At 38.3% G+C, this 17,463-nt stretch overlaps 1 protein-coding gene across 6 annotated transcripts in view; it reads right to left on the bottom strand.

Moving 5' to 3' along the window:
- The window catches only part of MAP3K20 (mitogen-activated protein kinase kinase kinase 20), a 168,919-nt gene that overhangs the window by 51,667 nt on the left and 99,789 nt on the right, over nt 1-17,463 (bottom strand). For all 6 annotated transcript variants that reach the window (XM_024732834.1, XM_024732832.1, XM_024732833.1 and 3 more), the window contains exons 8-10: nt 16,912-16,998; nt 11,371-11,445; nt 4,523-4,629 (exon numbers count right to left, since the gene is read on the bottom strand). In XM_024732834.1, coding sequence (XP_024588602.1) covers nt 4,523-4,629; nt 11,371-11,445; nt 16,912-16,998 — 269 coding nt within the window. The remainder of the gene's footprint in view (nt 1-4,522; nt 4,630-11,370; nt 11,446-16,911; nt 16,999-17,463) is intronic.

The raw sequence follows: 17,463 nt of genomic DNA, 5'->3' as shown, positions 1-17,463 counted from the left end.
GCTGCAGACAATCACAAAGGGCAACGAGAATTGAAAACATGACCAAGAGGATGACACATTTTCTGTTCTTAATGCTCGTGGCCACTATTGCTAATAAGTCAATAGGAGGAGAAACAAGGTGAAGATGTGATGAACAAGGAAAGGTCTGACACTAGATTTCTTGCCTATCACCTATTAGGTAAAAGGAAAGGACATAGTTCATGTGGTTTTTAATAACCTAGTTTTAAAAAGAATTTTCAGAATAATCATTTAAGTTTCTAAGACTAGATGTTCCATCTGGTTTATGTGTAGAGGAAGCGCCACCAGCAAACAAGCATTTGTCAGAAACACCAGAGCAGGACGGGAGTCCGACTTCACTGATACTTGTTAACTTCCTACACACACTTTGGACCCTAGATGCATGGTTTCAGACACCAGATAAAAGTCAGGGGAAAGAGAGGAGTGGTCTGAATGTGCTGTCCTTTGAAATATCCAGATGACCTGACAAAACATTTCCTTCTTTTGGACACTCGGCATGTTGAGTGGGATAGTTGTTTTGCCCTAATCATCACTTAAAACCATCATGCCCTTGGGCTTCCCTGGTGGCGCAGTGGTTGAGAGTCCGCCTGCCAATGCAGGGGACACGGGTTCGCGCCCCAGTCCGGGAAGATCTCACATGCCGCGGAGTGGCTGGGCCCGTGAGCCATGGCCGCTGAGCCTGCGCGTCCGGAGCCTGTGCTCCGCAACGGGAGAGGCCACAACAGTGAGAAGCTGGCGTACCGCAAAAAACAAAAACAAAAACAAAAAGCCATCATGCCCCTGTGATGCTTCTCTTTGCTAAAAGGGAATCCAGTGGAGGGCATGACACTGGCCACAAATTCAGGGACAGCACCGCACAGCGTGTGCGCCACAGCAGGCCCGTGGGATCAGACCACCTGGGTGCCAGCGCTGGTTCTGTTTCACATGGTATAATCTTGAGCAGGTTGTCCAACCTGTCCAGGTCTCGGTTCTTGCACCTGTGATGTACACGCTAGGGTGGCTATGTGGATTAAAAAAGATAATCCAAATAAACTACAAGCATCTGGTTAAGAACTGATCAACGACAGCTGTGTTCGTTATTGTTACTCTAATTAATACGATTATTATTCCCCACGTTTTTAACCAATTACCAAGTTCAATTAAAACAGCTCTGCTGCCGCTCAAACTGTGGTTTAGTGCTTCAGGTAAAGATATGTATTCTTTCTCCAGCTCTCAGGATTAACGAATTCCTGAAAGACAGCCCATGAGGAAGCCCCCTAAGCAACTGTTTGCCTTTTACTAAAATACATTAATGTATTACCAATTTTATTTCTCTCATCTTTTTAGCTTGAAGAATTAAAAAAAATAAATTTGTGATTCAACGAATTCAGGTTTATTATACAAAATAAAGATATACACATAGAAAACACTTTCCCATAATCTCATTACCCAATGATATGTAACACTGACCTTTTTATACTTTTCTCTACGTGCACATACATGTACACATAAATATGTGTTTATTTTAGAATAAATGGAATCATTCTGAACGTACTGGACCGTAGCATCCATTTTTGAATCGTTTATCAGATCCGTAATATCATGAAAGGCTCCATACTATTTTGTGTGTGGGGATATCATAATTTTCTAAGTCATAAAAACCACAAAAAAACCAAATCAATCTTTTATTTCACTTTAAGCTCATCTCCAGTTTTATCATTCTAAAGGATGTGATAAACAAATGTCCATACATTCTTGCACAACCTTCCCGTTTATTTTCTTAGGAATGAAATGGCAGTGGGAGAGGTGTCTGATCTGTATAGCCAAACTGTCCTCCAAAAGGTAGTATTTTCCCACCAGCGAAGTATGAGGAAGTTTGTAACACTGGATATTTTCATGATATAAATTTTTGCCAATCTGATGAATAAATTATGTTCCCTTTGATTTGATTGCTAAATGAGGTTGAATACTTTTCACATGTTTATTGGTCATTTGACTTCTTTTTTTGTGTAATGCCATTTCAGGCCCTTTAATATGATATTTTAATTAAAATGTTATTTTAAAGACAGAAGTGGTGGTTTTAGAGTGTGATCTGGGGACTCAGGAGAGCTTTTCAAAGGTTAAATTGGTTTTCAGTATAACATCAAGACATGATTTACCTTTTCTACTCTCATTCTCTCATAAGCGTACAGACTTTTCCACAGGTTCCATGACATGGGATAGTACCATAGGCTGAATGCGGAAGCAGGATTTATTACTGTCTTTTAAATGAATCAATAACTACATATTTAAATTTTTTTCTCAGTTCTAATTTTGAATGTGTTAAATACTGACAGATGTAACTCATTTAAACAAAAGCCCTTTGGAGTCCTCAATAATTTTTCAGAGTGTAATGGAGTCCTGAGACTAGAAACTTTTAGAACAGATGATCTATTATATAGGAAAAAAGTTGTAACACTATGGCATCTGTCTTAGAAATTCATTGATGGTGGGTATTGCTTTTGGTCTTATGGAGGTTTTACATTTTTATATAGAAAACTTACCAACTTTCCCCCTATTTTCTGATTTTGTTGACATACTTCAAAGACTCCCTATCTCATGGGTATTAATAGTAGTATTAAAATCCTACTAATCCTTTGGCCAACAGATCAAACAGCAGTTCCTCAGAGAATCCCCTTATTAAACCCTCAGACTAGATTAGATTTCACGGTTATATACACTCAGATGTCCAGTAATGTTCTGTCATAATACTTATCAAAATGGTAATGAAAGTTATTCGTAGATTTGTGTTTAGTAATCCAGTACTGACACTCCATGTGCACTGGGGCTGTTCCGCTCATCACCAGAGCCCAATACTAAAGGACACCTTTCCCCAGCAGAGGTTCAATGAATATCTGAATGAATGAATGTAAGAAGCACATTTGTCAAAGCAAACAAATTAACTTACATATTTCTATTCTTTTGTGTAATATTGTGATGTCTTTTAATATTATTACCACCGTGGTATTTCCTTCTCCAAATGTCTGTTGAGCAACTGCCGTCGGTATTCAAGATACGTTCTAGAGGCTCCAGTTACAGCAAGGAACAAAAGAGATGATCCGACTCTCTTACATTTTAGCCAGCGAGACACACATTATTAAACAACAGATTGCAGAACTACTTATCAATTTCAACTGCAGTAGAAGCTATGAAGGAGATGCTCTCAGGGCACATAAAGTGGAACCTCAGCTGGTCTGGGGTCAGGAAACACCTCCTTAAAGGAGTTTTTTTCAGCTACTATTTGAAGCAGTAGTAGTAGGAGCTAAGTTGGGTTTGGGCGTCAGGGCTGGTGTGTCGCTGGGATGAATTTTATACAGAAGATACTGCATTTGCAAGGTATGAGGGAGAAATATGCATGTGTTGAGGGGCCAACGTCAAAAATTAAGGGGTAGAATGATACTCTTAAGATGAGGTTGCTGAGGCAAGAGCACGGAGGGTGTCATGGATCTTAAGTATTTTGGCCTTTGTCCTAGAGTAATGGGAGCCCCTTATACTGATTTAAAAGGGGAGTGATCTGATTAGATTTGTGCTGATCGCTTAACTGTAGGAAACAAATATTACTTACATGTTTTGTTTTGTTAATTATTTCAGCCCAGAACAAAGTCCCTCATACACACCTAGACTCCAGCAAACAGTATTACTTTTGTATCACTAAGTAAAAATTCATTTTAATTCACTGGTCCTAGAGATTCCCAAAGAATAAAAAATAAAGAAGGTTATTGTAAAACACCAAACAGAAAGCCCAAAGAAATGTGTCATCCCAGGAGTAAACGATTGTCGTTTTTTAAGTGCCTGCAGTATTCATTTGGTATCGGCAGGTGGCGCCAGGCGTCACGTTACTGCCATAGCTAACAGGAGCAGAGATGAGTTACTTAAATCTCTGCTGAGTCAGGGAGGAATTATGTCAGCTTCCAAACATGCTATTTATATTCGTGCATCATGTGACCCGGCTCCAATGTCTCATCTCGGGCTTACTTCTTCCACTCACACAATACAATTCTCTCATTACTAAGTTTGTTTACACCTGAAAAAATTTAATAGGATTTCTAACATCAAAAGCTTTCTTGTAAGTGTTTTTACAGTCTCCTTAACTCTTCCATCAACAGATACAGTGCTCTGCATATTTCCAAGCAGACAGTATTTTTATTTCTCACTGGACAGAGGCCAAAGTTTCCTTAACACAGAGTGTATACAGAGGAATGTCAGGTAACCGTCTTTTATCTCAGAAGATACTGTTTTAATATGCTTTCTAAATACTTAGACATATGATAAAGCAACACTCTTAGCACTTAGAGGAACACTCTTTGCTTACATATGAGAGGGAGGGCTTATTCGATCTCCAAAATTTTCTAACACAAAAACACACAAAAAAGTCCCAATTTCTAAGGAATCAGGACTGTCATCAAGTTTCCAGGTTCTGTTCCTGGCTGAAGCTACTCATGATCCCTTAAAGTCAGATGATGTGACTCGGATGCGAGGCACCTACCTCCACTCTGCCTTATTGTGCAGGAATGAGTTACACTGGTCAGGAAGGTTCGTGTCGTGCGACATGTACTCCAGGATTGAAATGATTTGCTTGAAAGACGGCCGTTTCTGAAGGAGAAAAAATAATCACTTGTTGGGATGCAAGAAAGTAGATCTTTAAGAGAAAATCCACAGGTATAGTAATAAGGTCAAGTCACCTTATTACTATATAAAACAAAATAAAATATGATGTAATGTCCTGATTTAGTTATTTTACAACTGTCAGACTGCTCAGGTTTAGGGAACCATACTTCTTATTTTCAACCAGTTATTCATAATAGACTCAGATGTCATTTTTCTATTGTGTGGCCTAAGGTTGGAATGATTATAGTATTTTTCCAGGTAAGGAAAGTACTAACTAATTCTCTCTTTTGGGTATGATTAAGGACTCCTAAAAGGAAAAAGTTAAGTCTTTTAAAAATCTATGTGATAGGACTTCCCTGGTGGCGCAGTGGTTAAGAATCCTCCTGCCAGTGCAGGGGACACGGGTTCGAGCCCTGGTCCGGGAAGATCCCACATGCCACGGAGCAACTAAGCCTGTGTGCCACAACTACTGAGCCTGTGCTCTAGAGCCCACAAGCCACAACTACTGAGCCTGCGTGCCACAACTACTGAAGCCTGCACGCCTAGAGCCTGTGCTCTGCAACAAGAGAAGCCACCACAATAAGAAGCTCGTGCATTGCAATGAAGAGTAGCCCTCACTCACCGCAACTAGAGAAAGCCCATGTGCAGCAACGAAGACCCAGTGCAGCCAAAAAAAGAAAGCTATGTGATAGAAGCTTCCCTGGTGGTGCAGTGGTTAAGAATCCACCTGCCGATGCAGGAGACACGGGTTCGAACCCTGGTCCGGGGAGATCCCACATGTCGCGGAGCAACTAAGCCCGTGTGCCACAACTACTGAGCCTGCGCTCCAGCCCATGAGCCACAACTACTGAAGCCCACACGCTCAGAGCCCGTGCTCTGCAACAAGAGAAGCCACCACGATGAGAAGCCTGCGCACCGCAAGTAGCCTCCCACTCACTGCAACTAGAGAGAACCCGCGTGCAGACACGAAGACCCAACACAGCCAAAAATAAACAAATAAATAAATTTATTTAAAAAAATCTTTGTGATAAAGCAAGTATAGTAAAAGTTAACAGTAGATTCTGGGCGATGGGTATACCAGTGTTTACTGTAAAATTCTTTCAACTTTTCCATATGTTTGAAAATTTTTATAATAAAATGTTGGGGGAAATCTACTTATTAATCTAGCAGAACTTATAAAATTTCCTAAACCAGTTGCTCAGAGAAAAATTCCCCAATTTTAAAGCCATCATAACTTCACTGTTCTCAATGTTTATTCCACATTAAAACTAGTTTTGATGCTGGGAAACTCAGGTACTGTTTACTAGAAATTGAAAAAGGAGTGGTTAGATGTATTTCTTTAGCTAGCAAAAACTACCCTAGTCTCTCTCTTTAGACTCTAGCCAAGATTGAGACAAAAGGTTTAAACAAAAATGGAGAAAGATAATAAAAGGATGATGTACATTCTCTCTTCATCACACCTCATAATTACACCATTTCTGAACAAAATGTTGCAGCAATTAAAAACATGCATTTTAATTTAGGAGCACAAAAACAAGAAGGAAGAATGTTGAGGTGGCTTGCTCTCAGGACTTGAGCGCTTCCTACATTAAGAAAAGCAATTTTTCTCAGGAATATAAAACTGGGATATTTATTCTGAGTTCTCCCATTATTGTTCTCTTTCAAGGGTGTGTGTGTGTATGTGTGGGTGTGTGTGTTTTAAAAGAGGGCATAAGTAGCTAAATGTCACTGATTGTACACTAAGCCTTGTAATAAGCAAAGAGAAATGCGCCTTAAGTAGGAAATTTGAAAAAATTCTGTTTTTCTTCTTTGAATTTGTTCCCATTTTAATTTCTCCCACCATGTGTCAAGGTTGCAAAAGGAAAAATGTTTTAATTGTTTGTACAGGAACTAATTATATAATAAATATAGGATTTTCATTTTTCATGGAAAAGCAGCAGGAGGAGCTGACAAATTTTCAAAGAATAATATTGTTCCCTACACTTAATCATTCTTTTTTTTTTTTTTTGCGGTACGCGGGCATCTCACCGTTGTGGCCTCTCCCGTTGCAGGCTCAGCGGCCATGGCTCACGGGCCTAGCCGCTCCGCGGCATGTGGGATCCTCCCGGACCGGGGCACAAACCCGTGTCCCCTGCATCGGCAGGCAGACTCTCAACCACTGCACCACCAGGGAAGCCCCACTTAATCATTCTTGAGATAAGGTAAAACTTTTTGTAATTGGATGGCAAGTATCCCTGAAAAAATCTTAATTTTATAGTTAGAATATGCTCTCAGATGGAAATTATCAAAGTGAACATTTAGAAGGTATCAACAATGTAGAATTTTGTGTTAATATTTAATGAGTATTCTGGTTACAGAATACGGCATTTGGTCTAGGATCTTCCTCCGAAGCGGTTTAGGTTCCTTTTATGTATTATGTAGGCTTTGCTTACTTAAAAAGGCACAACCAGAACAATGTATTAAGCATCTGTATACATTATTTGTTGTTTTTGTTTTATAGATAAGGAAGATCAGTCTCAGAAAAGTATGACTTGCCCAGTATCACACAGGAAGCAAGTTACAGAACCAGGGTCTATGCTCTTAAACACTTCAAAATGCTTCATCACATGACGGTAAGACATTACTTCTTATCAAACTCAGGGCTTTAACTATTATTTTTTTCTCCTTTAGAAATATCATTTTAGAACTTGAACCAATACCCACCTTTACTTCCTTCTTTTCTTCAAAAAAACTTTTTTGAACACCTGGTGGAAGCCACTGGAATGATCTAACATTTATTTACCTAATAGCAGCTTTCTCTTGTATACATTTCTACCTCCTCATTGCAAAAGAATATATTTCTATAGGTGAGCTGAATATTTTAATCTATGTGTTAATACTCTAGAGCCTAAGGACTGAAAAAAAAGAAATAAAATATATTTTAACCAACTATTGCTCTATCTATGGGCATAGGACTGGCACCAACTCCTGGTTGAATTGCTATATACTTCTAGCCAGAGAACTAAAATGTGCTTCTCAGGAAATAGACCTTGCTCTGGCCACTTGAGTCAACAAAAAATTGTACATCTACTCACTAAATTTACAGAAGATGCTATAGGGAAACAAAGAAAAGCTAGCTCTATTCCCTCATGGAGCCTGTAATCCATTTAGGAAGAAAAGATATTTTTAAAAATGCAACAGCACAAGATGAGGCAGTAGCTCAGATTATGGTTTTGGAAAAGAAGTAGTTAGTATGGACAGGGGTAAACAGAATAACCAGGGAAGGCTTGATGGTGAAGTAATCAGGGGAGAAAAGAAAAGAAGGAAAAGAACATGTTCAGGGAATAAAGAAGGTGTGTAAGGTGTGTCTAGAGGACAGAGCAATGAGAGAGTTAGAAATGTGAGCTGGATGCATAATCAAATCAAATATAGAGGGCATATATTATTTGTATCAGAATAAAATGCCATGAATTTAGGAAATAAAAATTGATCTCAAACATTCTTCATACTTCTCGGGGCTAGAACACAAGATTCCTCTGACCCTAAGAAAGGGTCAGCTTACTACATGTTCAATAGAGACATGCCAACTTCATGGCATCAACTCTGGACCTAATGTCCTTGTTGTGTAGGTGTTTACACTATCATTTAATTAATACACCATAAATGTATATTCTTAGAATTTTAATTAACATAGTACAGAGTTTCTGATTAAGAAACTCAAAACCTGCTTTGCATACTGAAATATAATTAAAATTACAGAGATCTAGTTGCATTCATCTAACTCAGCACACATAACTTCAGGTGAAATTTCTACTTGAGCATCAGAGAGAAAAATACTACAAAAATTACCAACTGGGCCACAACGGACATATAAGTGGTAGGGTATGAAAAGGGTAGTATTTTAATAGTATAAAATAAATGTTCTACAGAAAGCTTGCAAATAGCCACTTACAGTTTCCACTGGATTAGTTGCAAAGTGCAGGCATTTCTCTTAATGCTTAAAAATCCCCATATTCTAAAAAATCACACACTAAAATAAGGCCTACACAGGGGCAGGACAGACCATTCAAAACCTATCAACTTTGTCATAAAAAAACGAATGAAACAATAATAAACCTACATAAAAATACTAACAGTTTAAAAACTGTTAAGTTCCTTAATAAAAAACAATACTAAGTAAATGTAGGACTCTTTAAAAAAGGGTGAGGGTAGTTTGATGAACGGGAGTGAAAGCAGATGGAGGCTACTGGTTCACCAGGCCAAACGCACAAGGCTGGGGAGAACCAGCAACAAACTCTTCCAAGACGAAGCACCGCTCATCCCAGCCAACAGGGAGCACGTGGGGCAGAGGGACCTCTCCGGTCCGTGTCCCTTGCTGTGCTACTGGCTGCACTACTGTGCTTGGTGTTCAGCTGTTCTCGCTTGTGGTGTGGAACAGTGTGCTGAAAACCACTACTCATGATTCAGCATGAATTCTGCCTGACACTAACACAATCCCCATACTCACCAAGTGTTACGAGTTACTCCCACTAGACAAAACGCACGTTTCCGTATTGGTGAATTCAATCAACCCAAGTTTGAACAGGCTATTGAACCCGAGGATGGACGGGGGGTTCCTGACTCAACTACGCCGTTTGATATACGGGACTTGAGCATCCGTGGATTCCGCTGGGGTTCTGGAACCAACTATCCCCCCCCACCCCCCACCCCATACCGAGGAACTGCTGTATATGTTATCATCATTCATTCTTCTTGGGGGTCATACAGGAACTGCATTTAAATTAAGGGAGAAATTCCATTCTTAAATCTTTCTTTTTAGATCTCTATTTAAAAGGTCGGTTTGTAATACACCTATTTCCATGAAAAACCGGACAAATTTGAACTATAAAATTTTAGTTCCTTTCTTGAGAGTATCTCTTTTATTATTATCATTTTAATTAGTTAATTATTTTTTGGCTGCGTTGGGTCTTTGTTGCTGCACGCGGGCTTTCTCTAGATGCAGTGAGCGGGGACTACTCTTCGTTGCGGTGCGTGGGATTCTCATGTGGCTTCTCTCATTGCAGAGCATGGGCTCTAGGCACACGGGTTTCAGTAGTTGTGGCACGTGGGCTCAGTAGTTGTGGCTCGCAGGCTGTAGAGTGCAGCCTCAGTAGTTGTGGCGCAAGGTCTTAGTTGCTCCGCAGCACGTGGGATCTTCCTGGACCAGGGCTTGAACCCGTGTCCCCTGCATTTGCAGGCGGATTCTTAACCACTGCACCACCAGGGAAGCCCCCTATTATTATTATTTTTTAAATATTTATTTATTTATTTTTGGCTACACCGGGTCTTGGTTGCGGCACGAGGGATCTTCGTTGCAGCACGTAGGATCCTTAGTTGCGGCATGCGGGATCTTTTAGTTGCGGCATGCGGGCTCTTAGTTGCAGCACACATGCGGGATCTAGTTCCCCGACCAGGGATCGAACCCCGGCACCCTGTATTGGGCACGCAGTGTCTTACCCAATGGACTACCAGGGAAGTTCCTTGAGTGTATCTCTCTTATTCCAATATTTAATCTGTGAGGATCTTTTTAATTTTTATCTTTTTATTATGGAAAATTCCAAACATACGCGAAAGTACAGAGAACAATATAATGACCCTCTATATACCTATCACTTCAAAAATTATCATGGATGACGGTATTTAATCTATACCATCATCCATTTCCCTTCACTTTATTTTGAAGCAAATCCGAGACTCGTCTATCATTTTACCTATAAACATTTCTGTATGTATGTAAGAGTCTTTTTTTTTTTTGCGGTACGCGGGCCTCTCACTGTTGTGGCCTCTCCCGTTGTGGAGCACAGGCTCCGGACGCGCAGGCTCAGCGGCCACGACTCACGGGCCTAGCCGCTCCGCAGCATGTGGGATCTTCCCGGACCGGGGCACGAACCCGTGTCCCCTGCATCGGCAGGTGGACTCTCAACCACTGCGCCACCAGGGAAGCCCTGTAAGAGTCTTTTAAACAGACCTTTGCGGGGAAAGGAAATGAGCCATTCATGCTCGAATGGGATAACCACATGAAAGCCTTAATTTTTGGAATTTCTCCAACTCTATTGTGATAGCTTAAAAAACATCACTGAAACTCCACAGGGAGTGTGTATCAAGATTCTCTAGAAGTGCTACCTTTGCCTGGTGTTTGGCTAGAAAGGCAATATGGTGTAGTGGTTAAGCACAGGGACTTATGTCAGCTGGTTTGGCTTCATCCTCCAGCTCCACCACTTACCAGCTGTGTGGTCTTGAGCTCACTAATTAACCTCTGTGTTCATGTGTAAAATGAAGATAATAACACTACCTAGTTCACAGAGATATTCTGAGGAATAAATGAGTTAACATACATAAAGTGCTTGGAACAGTTCCTGGCTTACAATAAGCACCATGTGCTAGCATCTGTATAACATGGAGGTGCAACAGTTACTATTAAAGATTGAAAACAAGGTAACAGAATTCTTTTTTATTGACTCAAGAATGCCAGAGTGCTGTAGGAAAGACCCAGTAATGATTTCTAGGGATCAAGACAAGTAGATGTCAACAGAAAGCCTTCACAGTCAATCTGGGGCTCGGAAGAACAGCAACCCAGTTTTGCTTTGTAATGAATTTTATTACCCCAAGTTTTAAAAAGTCAAAGCCAAACAAACAAGTGAAATTTCAGAACAACAACAACAAAATATATATATATATATGTGTGTGTGTGTGTGTGTGTGTGTGTACCTTGGCATCAGCTTCCCAACACTGATGTAACAGTTCAGCAAAACTCTTGGGGCAACTGCTTGGAATGGTTAATCTCTGTAACAGGGAAAGAAAAAATAAATCAAAACAAAACACAAGGATTTTCTCACTAAAGGAAGGAAATTCTAATTGAAAGGTATAAAAGAGTTAATTTAGTAGCATAAACAAGACATAAAATTTAAAACTTGCGTTGATTAATATGTGACTGGTGAGAATTTACATTTAGGTTCATAGCATCTAATCTCTAAAGACACTTTACCGTTTTCCTCCAAAGAGGAATCACAGTGGATGAAGAAATAGGGCTCAGCACAACAAGTGCAACAAAATATAGAATCAAGTCTAAAAGAAACCAGTACGAGAGGGGCAAGTTGGAACTTAAATACTAAATCTAAACCACACATCTATCACTGTATTTTTATAGACAGCTATGAGATATGCAAACAGGCCAGGTAACTAGGAAAACAGTTCAGCTTTGGCAATAGTGTACAACTTCTGAAAACATCTTGAGCACAGAGATAATTTTAAAGAAGTGTGCATTCTCTCAGCAGCAAATGAGACATTCTGAATGGATGACTCATTATGGCTTAGTTTTGGTCAAATGCATAAATTATAAGGACTTGATAGAACAAAGATTATGTGAGGGTTAGTCTTGTTCTAACATTGTACAGCAGTGGTTCTCACAGGACATGTAATGCCCCCAGGGGCAGTTTACAGATCTACAGAGACATTTTTGTTTGTTTGTTTGTTTGTTTTTTTGCCCCGTTGCGGAGCACAGGCTCCGGACGCGCGCAGGCTCAGCGGCCATGGCTCACGGGCCCAGCCGCTCCGCGGCATGTGGGATCTTCCCGGACCGGGGCACGAACCCGTGTCCCCTGCATTGGCAGGCGGACTCTCAACCACTGCGCCACCAGGGAAGCCCTACAGAGACATTTTTGTTTTAAAGTCTGGAGGGTTGCACCTGGAGCAGGTCAAGAATGCTGGCCATCTTTCGATATATAGTAAAGCCCTGATTAAAAATTCTCCTGCATTCCACCAAACTTCAAATGCCCCAGGTGCATTCATGTGAGTAAAACAAGAAAACAATGACGCTTATAATTTTCTGAGCCTTAGAATCTGATTTATAAATAGAGTATTTTTAAAGATATTTTAAAAATACACTGAACATTCTATGAATGCAACTACTAAATAAAATAAATCAAGGGCAGATTGATTTTTGCATTATTCATAACCTTACCAAGATTTTGGGGAAATGTTGCCTACAACAGTGTTGCTCATGGTACTGGAATCATTAATACAACCCATTTCTACTCTGCATTTGTAGCTGTTGAATTCTATTTATCCATAGGTGGAAGCATCTAAAACCTCCATCATCACCTCTACTGTTGGTATGCCTGAGCATTTACACGTTGCAATACATACTTACTTCTTCCTTATATTAAATTTAGAGCATCACGTTGACTTAAAATACAATGTTGTACTACCTCCGAATTTCATTTCAGGGAAGAAGACGAAGCATTAACATAGTTGTTATAAAGAGAGCATTGGATGTGATAGAGCTGAGAACCTCTTTACTAAGAAGATTTATTTTACAGTATTTTTTGCCAAAAAGTTTTGCAAATAAAAAACAAAACAATTTAGTTGGATGTGGGGGAGGCTACGTATAAAACTAGAAAAACAGTTGACTTGGCAAGAAAACAGACAATCTATATTTGGAATTAAAATAAAAATAAACCAAAATAAATAAAACTTTAAAGCAAAGTAAAAAAACAAAAAAACAACTCTCCAACTTAGAGGCTACACTAAGCATTTTTCAACTTCTGGTCTTGTGATTTCATAGAATAGAGCAAGATGTAGTAAATGGTACTATTATTTTACTGTAATGCAAACTGGAAACCTTTTGATGAAGGTCAAAAGGAAAATCATGTGTTTACTTAAAAAAAAAAGTAAGATGGTTGGAGATGGCAACTAATAAAAACAGTGACTGCAATTATGTGACTGAATGTACTCCATGTGTAATGAAAAATAAGTTTTCATAAAAGGTAACATTTTCAACATAACTTTAGCACATTTTCCCAAGAACTGAAATGTGAACTGGCTGAATATGGATGTTGATCTTTTCTTACTGACAAACTTTTTAGATACCACATGTAAGACAGTATAAAAGGAGACATAATTATTTTAAATTATCTGAGATGGTCAAAGATCAGTTAAATCTAGACTCAGACACTTCATGTAACGGATTGTTTTGGTACACTAAAAAGTACTTTAAAAGAGAATCTAAAATATTTAAGTCCTGATTACATAACTGTGGGCATTCCTAACTCATTAAAACATCCTGAAATAACCAGATATTAGCACCAGGTTTGCAACACTACTTAAAACTTAAATATTTTAAAATAAAACACTTTCAAATTTAAAATTAAAATATTTCCTAATCACTAAATTAGGCATGATATTTTTTAAAAAGATCATATTCTTTTTTGCACCATTTTCAACGTAAGATGCAATAATTATTTTTTAAGTCAAGTTCATTATCTTTTTTTAAAGTGTAGTCAAGAACAATGGATTAAGTTTTTGAGGATTTCTATGTTAACAAAGAATAGTAATTTTGCTACTTAGAATAAAACATATTTAAGCATTTATAAAGATAGGAATTATAATGCCAGAACACTCTGAATGACTACTAATTGAGTTTTATGGAAATTACAAAGGCAGATAGACACATCTGTAAGGTTTTTAAAATTTATTAGTAATACCCTCTTAATTTCATGCTTTCTATGAGTTCACTGTTTGCTTTGTAAAGTTTAACAGTGCTTTATGGATTCTAGTTTCAATAGGATTTAATAATAGGAAAAATGATCGTTTGAAGACCTTATTTCATTATTAAGGGTTTGGAATTAAAGGTCTTCAGATATAATTTTTAGAAAGTATCGATCTTCCTATAGATGCAAAAAGTAATCCTACATGGTGAAACCAAATAAGGTCTAGAGTCTGGTTAACAGTAATGGATCAGTGTCAATTTTCTGGTTTTCATACTATACTATACCTATGTCTCACCAGTGGGGGAAGCAGGGTGAAGGGTACACAGAATTCTTTGTAATATTTTTGCAGCTTCCTATGAGTCTAGGATGACTAGCATTCTAGTGTGACTAGCTCACATTTAAAATGTCTCTCTGAAAGTTTAAACATGTCATCCTTTATTTCAATGAGGCCTCTTAAAAAAAACTATAGCTTTCTCTTTTCAACTCAATAGCACAAGGTATTCCAGAGTAAAAATAACTAAAATAAAATAACTGGAATTTGAAGGGATTTTTACAAATTGTATTTAAGTCAAAGTCTCAATTTTATTGTAAAATAAAATAAATTCTTGGGAATTATTTTAATGCTATCTCAACAGAATTTGTTTTGGTAATAAGTGCCTCCATTTATGAGGTAGAATGAAGACATTTTCTTGAATGATGACAATGGAAACTATATTTGAACTTAATTTCCATATTCTGATAAATGAAATAAATATGCAGAATGAGAACAGACAAACAAATATCCTTGTAATACCCAATTTTCATTAGGTTCATTAGAAAGTTGAGAAAAATTACTTCACCGTGTGGGTTTCTTTCAAATGACTATTTCATTTAATAAATATAGTATGCGAGGCATTTGAAGAGTCTCCATCTGTTATTAGGTGATCATGAGATCACACCATGGACACTCTACTTTAGGGGATTCCTGGGGAGAAAGGGGGAGATGGCCTCCTCATGTAGCCTGCTGAGGAGATTCTGAAGGTTATTTATGGGGGACTCTCAACCCTCAAGTCAGCTACTCAAAGGCAGCTTCTAAATTCATTTTTCTCTTTGTTTTTAAAGTGCTTTAGATTCACACCTTTTCTGCCCTCCTTTAAATGAAATATTTTAAAATATTAATTAGTCTGTCTTATACATATTTGGAGGGTCCAGTCAGCTTTTAAAAAAAATTTCCATCTAGTTTATCTTGAAACGATACAGAGGGAAAAAAATGACATTGAGTGTTCTGCTCCAAAGTCAACAGAAGGTCAATAATCTTCTTCACTCTATTTGTCAACCCAGAACTACACGTCTAATCATCTCACTGGCAAAAGAAACTGAACAGAATCAAGTGGGTTCTCATACCATGAGATAATCAGTTACCCTGTGTGTGAGGTCTGATTTAATAGCACACCAGGAATAACCATCCCATTTAATTAAAACAGAACAGCCTCTGTGAAACAATGAGTAAGACACATTCTTGAATATAACATCTTTTTATTTTTCTTAAATTGGCAGCTCTCTCCCATCAAGTTCAGCTATCATGAACATTTCATCCATTCTCAATGGCTCAGGAGGACAAATTAATAAGGTAACCATGAATTATGTGATCTAAAATATGGAAACTTGGTTTCTCTCAGTCAATAGCAGCTTTTTGATTGATCTAGTTTGCTCCTGCACTCACGTGGGGAGCGGATCAATCTAATTCTTTTAAAGCGTTAAAAAGGGAATATTGCTACATATTCACCGTTTTGCAAATTATTTTACCCTAAGCCTGCACCCTTCCCTTTTGTGAAGGGCACAGATAAGATGTGGAAATGAAGAAGTTTTGTGAAATAAAGTTGTTTTGCAGCCTTGCAAAGACAACTGCATGCTTCCATTACTTGATCTAACTTCTCATAATACCTTGATAATGGATGCTTCATCCTTATGCTGAGAATTTCCATGGCTGTGCGTTTCAGTCACAATTTTAAACCTTTCAAAATGTATTTGCTGTCTTTGATATGAATGTACCATGTTCTCTGATGTTGGCTCATGGGTCCAACTAACGGAAAGCCTCAATTTGTGGGAAGAAGAAAAGCGAGGCTGGGGACACAGCACAAACGGTGTTTACGCCACTGAAGTTCTTTTGAAATGGAAAGGCTCTGCATGAAGAAGGGAACAGTTATGCCACTGCCTCGCCAATTCCAGTGAGGAGCTCATCTTCAATGTAGTGTTCAACGTAGGTGGCAAAACTGTAATTTTTCCCTTTTTTGAAACTATTTTTTCTTCTTTTATTTTTGAAATTCTCATCTAAGCGACAGTTTCTTGTACTATAGTGACTCCTGCTGGGAGAGGTAAGTTGAAGTAGCTGAAGGTCTCTTACAGATATACCAACTCCCGGACAGTAAAAAAGATGTCCTAAACGCAGGAGATGGAGTTAAAACTGTTCCCCTACCTTGGACGCAATGGCTTCTTTCATCACTAAGAACAAACCCCTAGGTTTTACAATTGAGACTGAGAAACTAGTACAGTACTTGTACAATTTTTGATCTACAGCATCACGACGTGAAGCTGCAACAATTAGATGTAAAGGGTCCATTCATGAGGAATAACATCACTTTGACCCTTTGTGTTAGCTCCTACTGCTAATCTTTCCATAAGCGTGAACTTACTTTCAATTTGAAGAAGATGAAAAAGTCTTTTGCAAAACCCCAATACTGTTTTCTGATCTATGTACCTGAATGGAGGATCGCAGTCTTACCTCGTTTTTTTCCACTACAAGCCAAGCTACTTGTAATCCTTCCAGACCTTTAAAGGGGGCCTCCCTTGTTAGCATCTCCCAGAGAACCTGGAACAAAAAGAAAATGGAATTTTTATTCTTGTACTTCATATTTTTGGTATATTACTGAAACTTTAACATTTAACTGTACCCAGTTACCAGGCACAACCAACTCCATCTGTAGAAACTTGGGCAAAATGTATATATTCGTGCAGAGGACTTCTTCCATATATTTTATATATATATATATATATTTTTTTAGTTGTTGTTGTTGCTGTTCTTTTTTTATATTAAAAACAAAAAATCTGGTCTAGGAATTAGAATGTCTAGAGCCAGGCTTAAAAGTTTATGAAACCAGTGGGCCTCAGTGATTTAACTTTATCTTGTAAATTAACAGAATTCTCATGTATCACCACAAACTAGATTTTATATTTTGTTGGTCAAAACTCTTTTGCACCTTCAATCTCTGATAAACGGCTCTATAAGATAATAACCGGGAATTCAACCACATTTTCAAAGGTTCAATAATGGTCT

The sequence above is a fragment of the Neophocaena asiaeorientalis genome, unplaced genomic scaffold (genome assembly GCF_003031525.2).
Source record: "Neophocaena asiaeorientalis asiaeorientalis breed wild unplaced genomic scaffold, Neophocaena_asiaeorientalis_V1.1 scaffold96, whole genome shotgun sequence".
Taxonomy (NCBI): Eukaryota; Metazoa; Chordata; class Mammalia; order Artiodactyla; family Phocoenidae; genus Neophocaena; species Neophocaena asiaeorientalis.
Note: the sequence above shows the minus strand (reverse complement) of the source record. Positions and strands in the feature narration are given on the sequence as shown.